A 20,101-nucleotide genomic window follows, 5' to 3' on the forward strand; every position below is an offset into this window, starting at 1 on the left:
CAAGAGTGCCATTTTAATGAAAAAGGAGATGAAGTTACCATTGCAGAATAAGAGATCAATTTTAAACTACATTTGATACAGCAACAACAACAACAATAAAACTAAAGAGAGACATCTTGCTAAGTTGAAAGAGTCTGAGAAGGGTTTCTAACAAAGAAAAACATTTCCAGACTTTAAAGAGTTTTTCAGTTCTTGATGCAATTTTTTACTTTTTAAATTTTTGTTGTTTATGAAAACTTGATATTCAACCACTTTTGAGAGTATTTGGGACTGTTTGAATTTTGAATTTTGGAGAAAAGGATACTGTTTCATTATTTTAGCATTTTTGAGCTTTGGAGGTTGTGATCCTGAGTGAGTTTTGGGAGAAAGAGGAAATAATAGAAGTACGAGCTTTACCTAAAGGGACATCTGTTCAAAAGGGCAGAATTGATTGCACTAACACGAGTTTTAAAGTTGGGAAAAAAGAAGAAACAGTTAACATTTACACAGACTCAAAGTATGCATTTTTAACGCTTCAAGCACATGGGGCAATTTACAAAGAAAGAGGACTATTAACATCTTCAGGACATCCTATTAAGAATTCACAGGAGATCCTGGCTCTATTAGACGCAGTATGGAAGCCTAAAAAGATAGCTGTGATGCATTGTAAAGGACATCAATATGGGGATGATCCAGTTACTAAAGGAAACAGAAAAGCTGACACAGAAGCCAGGTTGGCAACAAAACAAAACCCACCAGAACAGATATACTACATGGACATTCAGGATATAATCCCAGAAAAGGTGTCATACACAAAAGAAGAAAAGGAATGGGCAATGAAGGAAGGGGCAGCTGAACAAGGAGGATTACTTATTCAACCTAACAATAAGATATATGTATCAGCAATCAGAGATGGTAGAAAAACAATGTGGATAGGGAACCTAAGTATGGGATATGGCTCCACTATGCTACTAAGACGTGCAAACTTGGGAGATTATGATAAATGCAATCTCACTGTTCATTTAAACAGTAGCAAAAGTTGCACAGGAATGTCCTATCCCTTGAATTGCTCCAGCCAAGGTAAACCCACTCTATTTGGACAGATCGGAAGTCATACGCTTTTGGGGGCCCTGACCAGACAAATGGGACCGCTTGCCGATCCAGGTAATTGGATAGGAGGACTGCCCCCGGGTGTGTATTGGGTCTGTGAACAATGGGCAGGTAAAATATTACCACCTGTGTGGAATGGTACCTGTACTGTTGGGACCCTTATGGCTGGTGAACTAAGGTTCCATCCACAAGATCAACCCCTAGAAGCCTGGGATCGACAATTTGGTTGGCATAGACATATGTTAAGGAAAAGAGCATATGATGAAAAATATGGATATGACCCTGATAATACCTACCTCACTGGAGGAGAGAAATTTGCAGCCATTATAGCACCTCGGTTAGGGGTAGCTTGGAATATAAAACAGCTCAGAATATTGTCATACCAAATGGAAAGTCTAGCCAACCAATCTGCTGAAGGATTGGAGACTCTACAAAGAGAAGTAAACTCATTGGCAGAGGTTTTGGTCCAGCATAAAATTGCATTGGACTACTTACTGAGTCGAGAAGGAGGGTTATGTATGTGGCTAAATAGTACTTGTTGCCATTTTATTAATGAAAGTGGAGTAATTGAGACGGATGTAGAAAAACTGCATAAGATAGCAGAAAATGTGAGAAAGACATACCAACCGACCAGTGATTGGTGGTCATGGATGACATCTTGGATACCAAATCTGGGATGGGTAAGAGGTATGGTTGTAACAGGATTGTTAATATTGCTAATAGGTATTGTCATTTGCATGTGCTTACCATGTCTAACGCAGTATGTTCAGAATGTGACAACAAAGATGATAAATACTTCTGTAGCTAAAGAAATGGTAATGTTAAGTTCCTACCAAAAGATCCCCAATACAGGTGATACTTATGGAGATGTAGAGAGAAATGAACCAGAGGAAAATGAATACAAAAACTCCAGCAGAAGGAATAAAGCTGTTACTTGTTAACACAAGTAACAAGAAAAAGGGGGGAATGAGAGGCTTGAAGTTTATAAATATAAAATGGCTACGCTCATGTTAAGAAATAGGAACAGAGGCTAGAAATGCCACGTAGACAAGCTCTGCTTAAACAGCAATGTTTCACTTGAACAGCAAGACCATTGGCAATTCTACTCTTTGCTCTCCCCCTCCCCTATCGGTTTCATGTAGCTTAACCACAAAGCTATTTTTGACAATTAGCAGTTTCTGCAGAGACACCTGGTTGTCTAGCTAACAAACTTTGAAACCTGCTCATGAACTTTTGAATCTTTTTTTTAACAATTCTTGATCACCCCATGACTAGGTAGGAAGTATAACCCAAATTAGGAATTGGCTATTCTGCTTCTGTAATTGGCTTATGCTAAGGCACAGATAGACAGAGAAAATGTATAAGTATGTAACTCAAACAAGGGAGGTTGCGGCAGTCTTGGTATCGCCATTCAGGCGTGCTGTCGCCCTGCGCAGTAATAAAGCGTTTTAACCTGGACCATCTCGGACTCCTGACTTCTTCTTTGTGCCGGATAGCTCAAGGACCCCTCCCGGTCTCTTGGGGTTAGAGTCCCCGCTACACCTGTACCTTAAATCCACCCCAGATTGGATACAAGCCTGTCCTGTTTACCCTGTATTAGATTCCTGCCAAGCTTGATGGAATGTTTAGAGGTTTACTGGAAGCTCCACTTAAAAATAAAGTCCAAGCAGAACCATTATTGTCCTTGGATCTTGCCAGACTCTTGACCTGCATTGATTTTTCACTCTTGTCCAGGATTAGCAATGTATCCTCATTCCTCGCCACCATTCTCATAAATTTATAGGTACAGAGCGAGGGATCTTTACAAATGTAACCACAGATATTCTATAACATGTTGCTCAAGGGGCATTGGTCCCTTGGACATTCTCTATGTTCAGGGAAGGGGCAGTGAAATGTTATTAAGCCATCTCCAGTGGCTGGCACCAAGAAACCATTTACACTTCTACAGTCTGTTCTTTCTCCTTTTCAGAACTGCACAATTTTGTCAAACTGTCAAAAGCTAAGCTGTGCTGCCATTTCTCTATTTTGGTATTTGTGGGGCATCAGCTACTTCAGCCAAGGCAGCTCAGTTAGAATCTGAAGGCTGAAATACATTTAGATATCATCCCCCATACTCTGTATACATTAATTCACATTATCCAGCAGCAGAGAGCATGAGCAAAGGGTTTCTTTTTAAGGCAGATTACAAAGCCATACTGGGGGAGAATTCATAATTGCTGCCTGTCAAGATGACTTTATTGCATGAGGCTCTTCTCCTGCTAGAAAAATATTGTTTGCAGAAATCTTGTGGTCCCTTCCAACAAGTGTTGCCAGGTCAGGACTATCCCAGGCAAATTAGATTTTACTGCCAAACTCTGAGCCCCAAGAAGTAGGCTCTGGTGATGTCACAAGGTTGATGTTACAACTTAGGACCCCCTGGTGTTGATGTCATTAAAAATGATATATTAAAAATAACCACAGTTGCACTGAGTATGCCAAATAAAAAAACATCAAATCTAACAATTGATTTAAAAAAATCCATATACACATGCGTGTGTGCGAGCACACACACACACTTCTCAGGGATTCCTTCCTCTCACCCTGAAGAATGAAGAAGACAGTTAAGATTCTGATATTTGGGGCCAGGCCTTGAGATCTGGGAACTTTGCTTCTATGATTTCAGATCCAGGCCTATTATTAGTCAGAGTGAGGCAGCCACCTCAGGCTGCAGATACTGAGAGACAGGAGCAGACAGAGTTCTGTATGTCATATGGATGGCCTAACTACATCCTTCTCTAATACACTTTGGGATTACTGCCCAGTTGCAAGTGCTGGAATAAAGTTCACTGTCCATCTAATTGATTTATTTGTACTGTGTAAAGCAGTGGTTCCCAAACTTTGATCCTCCAGATGTTTTGGACTTCAGTTCTAAGAATTCCTGACTCTGGGACAAGCTGGCTTCTGGGACCAAAACTCCTGGAGGATCGAAGTTTGGGAATCATTGGTGTAGAGGATGGAGAAGTGCTATCTTGTACTTTACCTCTGGCAGCAGAAGATATTCAGCTGGCCCTGTAGATTACACTCCTAATTATATCTCCTCATTAGCAATAAGAGGAATTCTATTGATGCTAGAGTGTGAAATCCACTAAGGGATATCCAGTAAGGGCAGATTACATCTACTTCAAGAAGTCAGTAGCTGTATTATCCAAGCCCTCAGTTAAAGGAGACAGCTCTTGCATTGTCTTTGGTTATCCTCAACTTGTAGTAAGATCTACTTTAACCAGAAATGCCACTAACATTCAGCTTTGATGGTATAGCAATGTCCCCCCTTTCCTGCTGTTCCCTTAAACTGTCTCTAGCGGGAGCAGGTGTTACAGGTCTCCAGTGTAATCCCATGAAAGCTTTTCACACCCTTTAATTTCATTCCTCTGGAGCAAGGGCACAGCTGGTGTGGGAACACGATCCTCTCTCAGGGGAGACAGAGCTAATTCCAATGAAAGCAAGACTGAGAGGAAGTAGAGGGGAGGTGTGGGAAAAGGTCACTGATGGAAAAGCACAGAGAGCTAGAACTAAACCATCTCAGCCTCCCGTTACTGCTGACTGTACACTGGCCCACATCTATGGCACCTACAACATTGTGTAAAAAATGGGATATTTCCTGTTTCCAGTTTGTTACACATTTAAAATTCGGGGGGAGTACCGAATCGGTACAAGCCAGAAAAGAAATCTAAGAATAGCTGACGTCTGAAGTAAATTACAAATCGTAACCCAGGGTTATATATATAATATTATATAACGGAGTTATAGCTAATAGTGGTATATACCCATTGGTTAGGTAGGGGAAGTCAGTTGTTGTGTCCCTTGAAGTTGTTTCTGACTTATGGCCACCCTAAGGTGAACCTATTATGGTTTTTTTTTTTTTTATCAAGATTTGTTGAGAGGAAGTTTGCTGTTGCCTTTCCCTGAGGCTGAGAGCTTGAGGCTTGCTCAATTTCACCCAGTGAAAGGGCTATCTTTTAGTTTTAGTTTAGTAACTTAACTATATTGTAACTGATTGGTGTTTTTTTCCCTGGAAGGCTGGGTGAGGTGATTTCCACAGGTTGCAGCATGCCAGAATTTGCAAATACACCAGTTCCCCTCCCCAAAGCAGGGCTTCTGCTGTCCTAGAGAATGCCAGTGATTGTCCTCCCCACTGCCCCAGAAAGAGGAGAAGAGTATAGTGCAGGTACCTGCTTCCCTAGAGAGCCAACATGGTTTGAGCATTGGTTGGACTGTGACTTTGGAGAGCAGGGTTTGAAGCCCCGTTCAGCCACAAAAACCCACTGGGTGACCATAAGCAAGTCACACTCTCTCAGCCTCAGAGGATGGCAATGGTAAACCCCCTCTGAAGAAACTTGTCAAGAAAATCCTGTGGTAGATTTGCCTTAGGGTTGACATAAAACAACTTGATGATACACAACACAGGGACACCTGCTTCCCTGAGAAGAAGGTAGCAGTAGCAGTGCCCCCTTATAAGAAAGGAAGCAACCATGGTATCCTCCACCATAATTGATGTCAGCTATACTACAGAGCCAGTTTTTCCTGAGAATCCTTTGGGCCAGGGGTGGAAAATACCTGGGCAGTGAAGCCAGCCTCTGGTGCAGTGCAAGGTGACAGTTGTATCCTCATCTTCCTGGGAGTACTGCTTTCACTTTTTTCTTCTATGATGGGGTAGCAACACATGGTGCCACAGCTTCTTCTTTCCACTTCTTAAGTTGGGGTCGGGGCAAGCTTCATGCTTAACTTCACACAATATTCAAAATACATAGGTTTCTACATGGAGATTACCTTCCCATGTATAAATTATAATGTATATAATGGTCATAAACGAGCATGCATTTTATTCTTTTCAACACCTTTCAAGTCTCCCAAAAGTTGTGGGGGTGGCAGGGTGATCTTTTAATCATTGTTCGTGTCTATAATGAGTGATGATGAGTATGGCAATGATGGCTTTGAGACACAGTCAGAGAGAAAACTACACAAAACAAAAATCAGTATTACCTTTTCTTTTGAACAAGGTTGTTGGTTATGAAAAAGACTATGCAAAAATTAGTGTAGACAAAGACAAGTGCTATATCACAGACAATACACACAATTAAATGCAACTTAATTGAATGTACTTCATTGCACTCAAGGCTTTCAAACCCTGTTTATCTTCACAAGGCATTCATTTGTGAGAAGTCATCTAATGATCACCATTGAGCCTTTATAGACACATATACACAATTAAATGCAACTTGAAAAATAGCCACATTCCTAATTGCTGCTTGAAATTTGCTTTCCAGAAGTCTGAGCACTGTTGAAGTGTAGGTAGGAGAAATCCATGCTCTATGTCCATGCTTCATGTCACAAGTGAATCTATTGCCTTGTCTCTTCCTCAAAGGAAGGAATTTCCCTCTTTCACATGTTAATAATAATAATAATAATAATGTTGAGTTTCCTCTCAGACAAATGGAAGGTATCTTGAATAACAGATACAGAATGTACCCTGTGCTAATATTACCCTGACACTTGTGTGTTTTGTCTGCTACAGCAGCATTGTTCATAACTGTAACACAACCTTCATGTCTCCTTTTCAAACATTTCTAATAATCAACATTTTTAACAGTTACATGGGTGCTATTTCAGCTTTTGGTCTGTTGCGGAAGTGCCAAGGATTCTGACACTTTTGTATGTGAATGAAGCCCAGATATATTTGTATATGTAAACACTTCATTGCACTCAAGGCTTTCCCATTCCTATCTTTGAGCCTTATCCTACAGAGGTTTTTGCAGCTTTTTGCAGCTCAGATCCGACGTGACTGCTGGTTCAACGATGCGGATTCACGCGATAATGTGATGTGTTATCACACGCAATTCCTTTCTATGGGTGCTCCTTCCGTGGCGCTTCTGCAGTGATTCCAAAGTGACCCCTCATTTTGGTGAAATTGGAAAAAAGTAAATTCACAGAATTCGCTTTCAAGCTTACTTCAATTTCACTCCGAATTGGTCTGGTGTAGAATGCAACTTTGCTTCTGCTCTGGTACACCACCGCAAACCCCCCAGGTTGCAAATTTCCCATGATGCAGCACTGCGATTTTCCCCCATTTCCTTTCGGTGGTCCTTTCACTTTCAGGGCAACTCATTTTTTGGGAATATATATATCTGTGTGTATGTGTGTGAATGTGAATATACAGATATGTCTGTCTGTCTGTCTGTCTGTCTGTCTGTCTGTCTATCTATCTATCTATGTGTTTAAATTGCTGAAATGGAAGGGAAAATAAAAAAGGGGGATGAAGAAGACACAGAAATATTCACGAGGCAAATATTCATGCAATCACGCAAAACAGAGAACAAGAACTTGTGCCCCTTTTCACCACAGAAACGTACAAGGTCATGATGCGTTCAGACCCCCACTGAGCATGTGCAAGGGTGCCAATTCGAATTGTTGAATCCCACCGGTGTGGTAATACAATTTGCACTCACTCCGCTTTGTTTCAATCCGCATCACATGACTTGCCTTGGATTCGATTCCCTCTTGATTTGGAAGGGCAACCAAGTGTGAGAAAACATTCACGTTATAACATGAATTCGCATAGCTGAGCCAGGAGTCACCCCGGATCTGAACTGCAAAAACCTCCATGTGATAAACACCTTTGAATCCTCACTGACAATTTCATTCTAGGACTGTGCTGCCATCCATGTGTCTCCTTTAGTAGAGTAGGATAAGTAAATGCATCACTTCCTCCTTGGACTCACAGGTCCTATAAAGTGTATGTGTGTAACAGATTGTTATCTGGTTGCATGTGTCAGGTGAAGATATGAAGAGACAGTCTTCTTGGTGGCTACTCTTTGGCTATGGAATCCCCTCCTAAGGAAGTCTTGGTTGGATTTTTCTCTCTTTTTGCCAGTAGGTAATGACTTTATCCATTTTAACAGGCCTTGAGGTTTTAATTGCTTGAGATAGAAGGATTTTATTCATGAAGTGTGTTGTATTTTTTAATTATTAATTGTTTTAAACTAATGTTTTAAATGAATTGTTTATTTAATGCTTTTGAAACATAACTTTTTTTTAAGTATAACTGTATAACTTTTTTTTAGTTTATATATATTTTTAATTTATGTTGTAGGCTATCTTGGATCCCAGGGTGGAAGGGAGGAAATTAATTCAATAAAATATTGTTTTGAATACTGGCTGTTAGATGTCTAAACATAGAATGAATGAATACATTAAAATGTTCTGGATTCTGATGGGACAGGGAAGGCTGGGTTAATATCAACCCCTTTCATGCTACAGTCAGTCTGGTACTGAGCAGCCAGTCTGCCCTGTAGCTGTGATCCCACAGTACATTTCATAAAATATTGAAGCACATTTTATTCTAAATAATTTTATTCAAAGCAGGCACATAATAAGTTTCAGGTTTTGACTTAGTTACCAGAAGCTGTATTCCTTTGCTTATGAGCTCTGCATGCAAAAAGATACCTTTATTTGCCCAGAGCAACGAACTATATGCTGAATTTTTGCAGTGCGTCTAAAAGTGATAGTGATCCCCTCCTCCAGTATGAAGCATACACACCTGGATTCTTTGAAGCACAACTGCCTGTACCAAAGACCTTAAGTTGAACTACCCATAATTTTAATTGTGTGACATTAAGCTGCTATTTCACATCAGGAGGAAAGCACCATTGGTTGGGTTTTTGTTTTTTAATGGTTCCTTCTCCCATTTCCAGAAATATTGATGGTGCTCAAGCTTCCAGTTTCTAGTTTGGCAAGAGGCACTAAATATTTCTCCCTAAACTGCAAATCCCAGGATTCCATAGGATGTTGTCATGGCAGTTAAAGTGGGATCATAGTTATATAACTGAGCAGTGTGAAAGAGTCCCTAGGCTCAAATCCCTCCTCAGCCATGAAAACCCACTGGATGACCTTGGACAAGTTTTACTCTCTTAGCCTTTCTTATGTGCCTTCCAGTTGAGTCCAACTTATGGTGATCCTATCATACTGTTCTCTTGGCAAGGTTTATTCAGATGTTTGCCACTGCCTTCCTCTTCAGCTGAGAGAGTGTCACTGGAACTCCGATTTCCCAAGATTGGTCCTAGTCCAACATGCAAACCACTACACTACAGTGAGTGTATTTTCTCTTAGCCTTAGAGGAAATCAGTCACAAATATTCAAATAAATCTTGGATAGCCTGCCATCCTATCATAAGATTGCCATAAGTCAGACGTGATTTGAAAAATATAACATATAATGTTTTCTCTGTTTCTTCTATGAATGTATATTTTGAGGTGGACATGATTTACTCCACTTTTTCTTCCTTATTCCTCATCCCCTGCTCTGAAAACATACCTTATTGGCATTTGAGACCATATTTTTTAGCATGGCTACATGTACGGAGCAATTAATGTCTCTAGCTGTGCAGCCATACAAATCCAGATAGTTTACACGTGTTTCCATTTGATTTCGATGGCAGGCTTGGATATCCAGAATTCAGTGAGACTGTTGTGGTTTGAGTGTTGAACCAGGGTTCAATTCCATACTCAGACTGGGTGACCTTGGGCAAATCACATGCTTTCAGCTTCAGGAAAAGATAATGGCAAAGATCCTCTAAACAAATCTTGCCAAGAAAACCCCATAATAGGCTCACCTTAGGGTCACCATAAGACAGAAACAACTAGAAGGCATACAACAACAGCAATAGACTAAATTTTGAAACTCAGTATAGTTAGTGGTTTGAGCATTGGACTTTGATTCTGAAGATTCAGATCCCCTCTTTTCCATGAAAACACACCGAATGATCTTGGGCAAGTCATACTCTCTCTCAACCTCAGAGGGAGGTAATGGCAAATTCATTAGTAAGAAAACTCCATGGTAGGTTTGTATTAGGGTCACCATAAGTTAGAAATGACTTGAAGGCATACAACAATAAACTAAAGTAGGAGTGAGCAACTGTGGAAAATTAGCAAGCCACATTAGCGCTGAAGGAAACCTTGCAGGGCCACATAATCCACTGCACCTTCTCCCATAAAAAATTTTTAAGAATAAATTTAAAAAATGTTTTCACCTAATGTCCTCCAACCTTTTGGGGGCATGTTTTTGGGCCTTCCTAGGCCCGTAGAGGATTTTGGGGCATTTTGAGGGAGGATTTTGAAAAAAAAATGCAAAATTTCATTTTGATCGGGGGGGGGAGGGGTTCCAGTGATGCTCCAAATGTGATGGAAATACTCTCCAAACTCCTTAGAAATCATTTTTGGGTACTGCAGAGCAAGGAAAAGCCCCTGGAGGATTGCTTCCACCTGGTTAGTCACTTGGGTAGATCCTGGCTACACATATTGCCAAGTGTTCAGCCCTCTGGTGAAAAGCTTGTGAAGAAGGGAGTCTTTATTTGTAAGACACACCTGATGAATTTCTGTGGCTGAGTGACAAAGGAACCTAGTTACTGAGTATTGCAGCTGAAAAACAGAAAAGAGTAAAGACTGCATTTCTTACTGAACTATCTCTTTTGTTTTTTGTGGGGTTTTCGGACTATGGAGCCATGTTCTACAAGAGTTTCTACCTGACGTTTCGCCAGCATCAAGGCTTTTGGACCTGCAATTGAGCTAGCCTATTTTAGTGCAATGTGAGCTAACTCATGGCTGTCCTGTGGCTGAGACATCTCCAAGACTCCCTATCCTCCACTACTTTCCTTAGTTCTTGCAGATTCATACCCATGGCCACCTTAATGGTGATACCGCAGTTTATATCCAATAGGAGGATCACAAAAGAATCAGTCATAAAGAGAGGACCTTGGGGTGTGTGCACACTTTGCCCCAAAGCCATGCAATATGACACACCTTCTCTTACAATGCCAACTGTAGAAAATAAGACAAACTCCCTTCATGGGTCATGGTGTATGTTTAGTGCATCATGTTATATTATTACAACATACTCTGTTTGGGGCTGCCTTTGAAAAGACCTGCAACCAGATTGTTAAAGGTTGTCTACAGTGAGCACACTACTCCCTTGTTGCAACAGCCCCACAGATTTCCAGTTTGTTTCTGGGAACAATTCCAAGTACTGGTTATGATTGATAAAGTCTTAAATGGCTCAGGTCTAGGTTGTCTCCAATACCATATTATCCCTTATTAATCTGCCTGTATTTTGAGATCTTCTGGGAAGCTCTTTTCTTTGTCCCACCATTGTCACAGGTACAACTGCTGTGAACATGGGATAGAGCCTTCTCAGTAGCTACTCCCAGGCCTTGCCCTCCTTGCTATGCTCCCCACAGTAGGTGAAGACCTTTTTGTTTCAGCAGGCATTTGAGGGTGAATTGTTCATGGAGGACGGGGATTTCATAATGTGTTGTTTATATTTGTTGTTTTTCTTTTTAATATGCTTTTAACTGTTTTTAATTCTATTGATAGTTTATATTTTTAATCTTTGTATGAGGTCAATTTTTTTAGCTAGATCTGATTTTATTTTAGTAAGCAACTGAGGAAAGGTGGGATGAAAGGAGAAGAGGAGGAGAAGGGGTAAACTCAACTGTGGTGATTTGCTCTATAGTATGTAGGCACAACACTGCCATTTGCTTCATCCTGGATGTCTTCCTAGCAACGCCATACAGGCAGCTGGGTACATAGTGTTTAACCCATTCATGTTATAGCAGCCGATAATAATGATCTTATAATGCCTGTTGCCCAGAGTACTATTGCCACCTTGCATGCTGCAATATTTCTTGCAAACACATCACAGCTGCATCTGGACTACTCATCATAGCCATTCTATACCCAGTCTGTTTTTCTGGAGTAACTTTCCACCAGCTATGACTTCACCTGTTCCTCTTCTATCTTTTAGACATAAGTTAACAAAAGGGATTAGACTTCCTCTGGTTCTTACCAATCAGCACCATAAACAGTAACCTAGAAGTTCCTGTTGGTCTTCAGCAGTAATAGCTGAAGGGCTAGAGAACTGGTATCACATTGCAGGGTGTATGGTTTCTGATGCTATTTCATTGAGAATCAGTCAGTTACTTTCATGAAAAAAAATGCCTGTAGGCTATTTGTTAGCAAAGCAAATCTCAGCCTTCTGAAGTACATCTCTTTATACCAAATTGAGGCGAATGCCAAAGTGGGTTTCCACTCAATACACTAACAGAACAATTACAAGATAAATATATTCAAACACACATAAATTAAGTGGCACAGTTTTACCAGGGCACCAGCCCAGGAAAAGTCTTTTAAAATGTCTCTTAGCAGAACAAGAACAGAAAACCACTTTTTGATTGGCTGGAGCTGGTTTTTAGATGCTCTTGTTGCTCTGCTTTTGAGGCCTGTGGCTCCCTCATAACAGCAGGTTCAGCTCCCTGTGACTGGAGCTCTGCATTTCTTCTTCCTCTTCTGACTCTGAGGAATCAGGGCTGTAGCTGAAAGTCTCTGCTTTGTGGTGCAGGAAGTGTGTGCTGGCTCTGTGCCTTGTACATTCCTCACCAGTGTTCCCGTCTTCATTCTCCTGCCCTCGTATTTCTCCAGACAGCAGTTTCTCTGAGGCCTTGCTGGCCCCTCTCTGTTTCTCAACCTCAGCTCCCATCACCTGCTCCTTGGCCTTCCGACTGCGCTTCCACTTCATCCTACGGTTCTGAAACCAGATCTTCACCTGTGAGAGATGAAGCAACAGATGGTGACAGGAACTCTTTCATATTATGAGGAGACTGGATCTTCTGACATATAACCTCTAGATCAGGGGTTCTCAGACTTTGGTCCTCCACATGTCTTGGACTTCAGCTCCCAGAAATCCCAGCCAGTGTGGACAATGGTTAGGAATTCTGGGACCTGATGTCCCAAACACCTGGGGCACCAGTGTTTGGGAACTACTCCTCTAGATCAGTGGTTTTTAATCTCTGATCCTCCTTTCCTTTTCTTCTACTTCTTCTTTTTTTTCTTTTTTCTTTTTGGACTTCAGATCTCAGAAACCCCAGTCAATTTGGCTAACACTCAGGATTTATGGGAGTTGACGTCCAAAACATGGGAAAGGTCAAATGTTGGGAACCAGCGCTCTAGATCAAATGCAGTAAGGCTCCAGTTCATGGGCCAAATGTCAGCCTCCAGGCCTGTAACACTAAGATCTCTGGACTTCCCTCCAGGCCATATTACCAATCCCACTGGGCCTGCTATGGCCTGTTTGTGTTAACTGACCCATCATGTTTCATTCAAGAACAGCAAGATTGATGAAGGGAAGCAGTAGCAGCACTAGTAGCAGAGGTAATAGTAATAGAAGCTGCTGCTGTTGCTGCTTCTGCTGCTCCTAACCAACATAAATAAATAAATAAATAAAATAAGAGTCACATCTACAATTCTGTCTACTTTTGGTTCTGATGACACCGCTGCTTGTATTGGGAACCCTGACAGATTCCAACAAGGTAATGTGAACAATGAAAGCAAATATCTTTCCACAAAAGGTTGATTTTCCATAACCTCTTAGCCTACATAGTCAGTGGCCATGGTGACTGGAGAATTCTGAATTTTTAGATAATCGATTATTTTCAATTCCAAATCTGCACCAGATTTTCTTATTTCCTGTGTGCTTTCCATAGCTGCCCATCCATCATTCCCACTTGAACCAACGCTACCCCAATTCTGTAACAAAAACCACAGCAGAGGAGCTACCTTCTCATTTTAGCTCATTACAGTTCTCTGCAAGAGTGCTTGTCATTTTCATCAGAGAATAAATGACAGCTACAGGCCTTCAGTTCATTTAAATGACCACATGCATGGTTTATTGAAAGCTCACAGCAGCTTCAGCTGCCTCTCTTGATATTTCTGTAGGTCATTCTCGATGTCATTCTCCATGGGGCTGTACCTGTGTCTCAGTAAGCATCAGTGACGTGGCCACCTCAAAGCGTTTGGGCCGGGATAAGTACTTGTTGATCTTGAACTGGTTCTCCAACTCAAGAAGTTGCTGGCTGGTGAAGGCTGTCCGAGGACGACGGCATTTGCCCATCAGGCTGGACTGTGGGGCAGCTGGAAGGGAAAGCAAGAGTCACACACATGGCTCAGGAGGATGAGGCTGCCAGGCACTGGCTGTATAATTTGCCAGAGAAAGAATACATGCACACTACTATACTAAACAAGCACATTTGCCTCAGACAGAAATTATGGCTGAATGATGTCCACTGTGCAACACAAATACTATGTCCCGATTAATAGCAACTTTGGAAATACTTTTATCATCCAAGTCATTCTAGGAAGATAACAGAGCAGAATAAATTAATCTCAGTTTTTTAGAGTGAAGATGTCTATCTTTCTTTCCCCTGTGCTAGGAGTGAGCTATCATGGCTATCCAATAGTTTTTTGGATTTCAGCTCCCAGCACCCTCTCCATTGGGTATTCTGGATAAGGCGGATGGCAGTTGCACACCAATAACAGTGCCTGTGTTAATAACAAAGATTGGCATCCTTAAATATAAAGAAACCTGTACCTAAATGCTACATTTTTATTCTCAAAGTAGAGTTTTTTCAGAGGGAAGTGCAGCCCCAAATCTTCCCACTCACTATCCTTTTTCATGCTTGTTCAATTGCTATTTGCTGCCTAAGTGACAGTTATTTCATTGCCATTTAAAAAATCAACAAATAAATTTCTCCCCAACTACATTATTCCAACTAGTCAGAGATCACATCACCAACCTGAGGACATCATGCCAGGTTCATGTAAAATGCCAGCACTAACTTATGCCAGCATAAATCCAATTTAGAGTGAGCAGAGAAAGCTCTGAGTGGGGAAATTCACATCTACACGTTATCACACAGGGAGGGGGGAATTGTGGGAAAATTGGGGGTTTAAACAGTGATTATCCTGTGAAAATTGTGCACTCATGATTAAGATTTTCACACATATCAAGATTAAAGTATTTTTGAGGGAATAACCAGCAATAAATCATTCACAGGATTTCCTCTGAATGATTTGTTGCTGGTTATTCCCTGGTTGTTCCTCAGATAATGATGCTTTAATTGCGACATTATGTGAAAATCTTAATCACAATTATGTGATTTTCATAGGATAATCACTGTTTAAACCCCCGATCTCCCCCCCCCCCCCGATTTCCCAGTGTAATAAAGTCCATTGACAGCTGTCTAAGAAAAGGCCTAAATACACTAAAGGCACCAGATCCTATCTGATCTTGAAAGCTAGCCAGGGATGTTCCCATTAGGTGCAAAAAATACACTTAGTAAGCTTCCTAAGCTACACTGGGCTCTTCACCAGGGAAAATGCAAAAAATACACTTAGTAAGCTTCCTAAGCTACACTGGGCTCTTCACCAGGGAAAATGCAAAAAATACACTTAGTAAGCTTCCTAAGCTACACTGGGCTCTTCACCAGGGAAAATAAAAAAAAATACACTTAGTAAGCTTCCTAAGCTACACTGGGCTCTTCACCAGAGAAAATGCAAAAAATGCACTAAGCTTCCTAAGCTAAACTGGGCTCATCTTCAGGGAAAATGCAAAAAATACTCTAAGGAAGCTTCTAAGTTACACTGGGCTCCTCACCTCTTCCATGATGCAGACGCCGCTTGGGGAACAGCTGGTGGGTTAAACAGCGCCACTCTCCTCCTTGCCACAGCCGCCACTTGGGGAAGGGCTGGTGGTATCATGGGCGGCTTTATGCTCCATTTCATGGGGAGGGAGGAAGGGGAAGGAGGGAAGGGAAGGGAAAGGAAGGGAAGGGGAGGGGAAGGAAGGGGAAGGAGGGAAGGGAAGGAGGGAAAGGAAGAGGAAGGAGGGAAGGGAAGGAGGGAAGGGGAAGGAGAGAAAGGAAGGAGGGAAGGGGAAGGAGAGAAAGGAAGGAGGGAAGGGAGGGAAGAAGGGAAGGAGGAGGAGAAAGGAAGAGGAAAGGAGGAAGGAAAGAGGGAAGGCACGAAAAAAGGAAGAGGAAAGAAAGAAAGAAAGAAAGAAAGAAAGAAAGAAAGAAAGAGAAGAGGAAAGGAGGAAGGAGAGAAAGAAAGAAGGAGGGAGGGAGGAAGAAGGAGGGAAGAAGAAGGAAAAGAAAGAGGGAAGGAAGGAAGGAAGGAAGAGGAAAGGAGGAAGGAATGGAGAGAAAGAAAGAAAGAGATAAAGAAGGAGGGAGAGAGGAAGAAGGAAAAGAAAGAAGGGAAGGAGGAAGGGAGGGAGGGAGAGACGAAGGCAGGGAAGAGGGAGGGAAGGAAATATAGAAGACAAAGGGAAAGAAAGAAGGAAGGAGGGGAGGGGAGGAATGATAAAGGAAAGGAGGGAAGAAGGAAAGAAAGAAAGAGGAAAAGAAGGAATGAACAAAAGGAAGGAGTGAAAGAGGGAAAGAAGGGTGCTTTCCAAAGCATTGAGAGTACAATTCATGCTCTTACAGAGTAGATAAGTGGCATAAAAAAGAGAGCTGAAGAAGCTAAAGAGAAAGCTGAAAATAATGGACAACAGATAGAGACGCTGAGGAACGATAATAGATTCATTGATGCTGAGAATAGACAAAGAAGGAGAAATTTAAAAATAAGGAAGTTTCCAGAACAAGTTAAATCTACTGATTTAATCACTGTATTGACAACATGGTGGGAAAGCTATGATTTAAAAGTTTCTCCAGATGATCTAGAAAGAGCCCATTGGAGTATTGGAGCAAAAGGAAGCAGGAGAAAGGACATAATTATAGCTTTTGGAAGAGAAAATATAAAAGATTTGGTCTTCAAAAAACTGAGATCAATACAAAATCTGGAATATAATGGACAAAAAATTCAGATTTACCAAGATTTTGGCATCAGAGACTATTAAACAAAGAATCTTGTTCCAAGATATAACAAGATGTGTTAAAGAAGAAGGAATTAAATACACCTGGGGCTTCTGAAGGCAACTATTATGGAGGAGGGTCAGCGAATGTTGATACAGCTGGGACTTGGAGAGAAAAGTCAAAGCGGAGAGGAGAATGAAGAAGAAGAAAACAGAGTTTATCAAACGGGAGGAATTTCTCTTAAATTCGAATGAAAAGAAAGTGGGGCCAGAATGCATTCACTTAAAGTCGCTAGTTTAGTGCAATTACATGAATACGCATTGCGTTCTAACTGGCTCCCCATTGCCCGATAATAGCATGCCATTGCCCCAATTTGCGTGTGGCGGTCTATCACGCAATAACACGAAACCCCATGATTGCGTTCGGACTGACTTCCCATTGCCTGAATTTGTGTGTGGTGGTCTATTACACAATAACATTAAACCCCATGATTGCATTCAGATTGCCATTGGATTATACTTCCAATTTCCCTTGTCTGTTAAACTCCAGAGTTATGCTGGCCAGGCAGATAAAGGACATCAGAAGGAAAAGGAAGAGAGGAAATGTGATTCACAGTTGAGAAGCATAAAAGAAGGGAAATACAATGTGGTGTTTTCTGTGAAAGTTGTAAGAAAGACTATATAATGCATTAGCTGTGATAGCGTAATAGGAAAAGTAAAAATAGACCAGAGTAATAAAGGTTAAAATAAGGAGGAGGGAGGGGAATAAGTGAAGAACGCATCTCCATAAAGAAGGAAATCTGACAAAGTTACATTTGCTTGCATTTATGCCCCAAATAAAAAACAAGTCGAATTTATAAATAGGGTGTTAACATTATTAGAGGACTTTTATGAAGGGGATCTATTTCTGGGAGGGGACTTTAATCTGGACATGTTAAATATAATATAAAGGGGAATATAAGGGGAACAATAGGAAAGAAAAAGAATAAAAATGAAAATCTTAAAATTAATTTGGAGAAATGGAATATTATTGATGGTTATGAAACCATCATTTTACTCAGCTAGACACAAAATATTTAGTCGTATAGATTATTTTTTAGTTAAAAAAGACAATAGTTTGAAAATAAAAGAAATTAATGCAGGAGGTGTCTGGCTTGCAGACCATATGTCATTATATATAAAGATTGAAGGAACAAATATTAAGATATTTTGGAGGAGGAAAATAAACAACAAATTCGTGAGGAAATTAAAAATTATTTTGATTTAAACGATAGGGGAAATATTCCACAACATATATTATGGAATGTGTTTAAAGCAGTGGTAAGAGGGAAATGCCTAAGCATGGAAATATGAATTTAAAAAAAGAAAAAATTATATAGAAAGAAATTGATAGAAGAAGTGGAAGTGTTACAAAAATATATATAATAAATATAAGAGTATATCTATAAAAGAACAGAGGGATAAAAAAAGAGAAGAAATTAAAGACCTGGACCAAACGACTATATTAAGAAACCAGGTGTATATTAGGAATGAATTTAAGGCATAGGATACTAGAAGTATGAAGAGTTGGGCCAAATTTCTTTTTAAAAAAAGAGGGGGGAAAGTGATTTGTAAAATAAAAGGGGACAAAGGTGAAATAATAACTGACGGTGAGAGAATAAGAGACGTTTTAGTTAAATTTCATGAAAGATTGTATGGAGAGAAGAAAGTGGAGGATCAGAAAACAAATATAAAAATCAAATTAACTGAAATACAGAGAAATTATATAAATTCCCCAATAACTAAACAAGAGGAAGAAAGAGTAATACAAGATTTAAAAAGGATTAAATCTCCTGGCCCAGATGGATTCACATCTATATTTTATAAAACTTTTAAAAATGAATTGAGTGAGCATATGACTAAATTTTATAATGAAATATTGGATAATAAAATAATCCCAGGAACATGAAAATGATCTGAAATTATATTAATACTTAAACCCAATAAAGATCCGGTCAGCCCTGAATCTTATCGTCCCATCACATTAAGCAATCAAGACTATAAATTTTTAATGAAAATTTTAGCTAATAGATTAGAAGAATACTTACCTACTTTAATTAAAGAAAAATAATATGGATTTGTGAAAGGGAGGTATATTCAGGAACCAATAAGGAATATATTCACTATATTACATCATGCTAAACAACATAAAAATAAATTAGCTTTGATAAAACTAGATGTTTACAAAGCATTTGATTCTATAAATCATGACTATCTTTATAAAATTTGCAGGGATTTTGGATTAGGAGAAAGGTTTATTGAAACCATCATGGAACTATATAATGATACAGAGGCCCAAATTATGGTAAATGGAGAGAAATCAAGAAAATTTAGAATTAAAAGTGGAGTAAGGGTTGCCCACTTTTCCCTGTATTATTTATATTAGCAATGGAATCATTTGCAAATATGATCAGGGAAGCAGAAGAGATAAAGGGATATAAAATAAGAAAGAAGAGATAAAGAAAGCCTCCGTTTGAAGACCTCCAAGGAGGGAGACTCCACTACACTCTGAGGGAGTTTGTTCCACTGTCGGACAGAAACATCAATGTCTAGTAACGTAGGAATTCAAAGATATAGCTGTGTTAGTCTGTAGAATCAGTATGTAGAGAGATCTTGTAGCACCTATGAGACTAACTGAAAGAAAGAAATTGGCAGCATGAGCTTTCATAGACTTCAGTCTACTTCCTCAGATGCATTTAAACCTCTACGTTTAGGAAAATAGGGACAACTGACAAAGATCACTAGTATGCCCATGTAGCATCAGATGATATGCGCTGGAGAAGAAGGGCTAGATGAACTGCTGGTCTGATGTGAATATTTAAATAAAAGTAACAATGAAAATTTGGGAAAGATGTTTAAAAAATTAAAGCTAATGCTGTTTTTGGGAAGGGGGGAGAGGAGAGAAAAGCATATTACGAAACGTGGATTGTACAATTTGCATGATGTACTCTGTAATAAAAAAAATAATTAAAAGAAGAAAAATAGAAGAAAAAAATTTAAGAAAGCAAGTAAGGAAGAAGGAAGGAAGGAAGGAAGGAAGGAAGGAAGGAAGGAAGGAAGGAAGGAGGGGAAGGAAAGGAAGGAAAGGAAGAGAGAAGGAAGGAAGGAAGGAAGGAAGGAAGGAAGGAAGGAAGAAAGGAGAAGGGAGGGAAGAGGGGAAGGGAAGGAAGGAAAGGAAGAGAGAAGGAAGGAAGGAAGGAGAAGGGAGGTAAGAGGGGAAGGGAAGGAAGGAAAGGAAGAGAGAAGGAAGGAAGGAAGG

At 40.2% G+C, this 20,101-nt stretch overlaps 1 protein-coding gene across 1 annotated transcript; it reads right to left on the minus strand.

The window, feature by feature from the left end:
• Positions 1-11,721: 11,721 nt before the first annotated feature.
• Positions 11,722-15,768, minus strand: LOC149314095 (homeobox protein Hox-B6-like). Its single transcript, XM_089520507.1, has 3 exons — positions 15,604-15,768; positions 13,921-14,081; positions 11,722-12,717 (listed from the first exon to the last, which is right to left on the minus strand). The coding sequence occupies exons 2-3, from the start codon at positions 14,059-14,061 to the stop codon at positions 12,406-12,408; spliced, it is 453 nt and encodes a 150-aa protein (XP_089376633.1). The 5' UTR covers positions 14,062-14,081; positions 15,604-15,768; the 3' UTR covers positions 11,722-12,405.
• Positions 15,769-20,101: the final 4,333 nt, after the last annotated feature.

Source organism: Sceloporus occidentalis, unplaced genomic scaffold (genome assembly GCF_023333645.1).
Source record: "Sceloporus occidentalis isolate IW3139 unplaced genomic scaffold, rSceOcc1.0.p SCAF_4, whole genome shotgun sequence".
NCBI classification, from domain to species: Eukaryota; Metazoa; Chordata; class Lepidosauria; order Squamata; family Phrynosomatidae; genus Sceloporus; species Sceloporus occidentalis.

Coding starts and splice junctions, on each gene's coding strand:
- LOC149314095 (XM_089520507.1), bottom strand. CDS start 14,061: ATGGGCAAATGCCGTCGTCCTCGGACAGCCTTCACCAGCCAGCAACTT. Junction 12,718..13,920: donor TGATGCTTACTGAGACACAG/GTACAGCCCCAT, acceptor CATCTCTCACAG/GTGAAGATCTGGTTTCAGAA.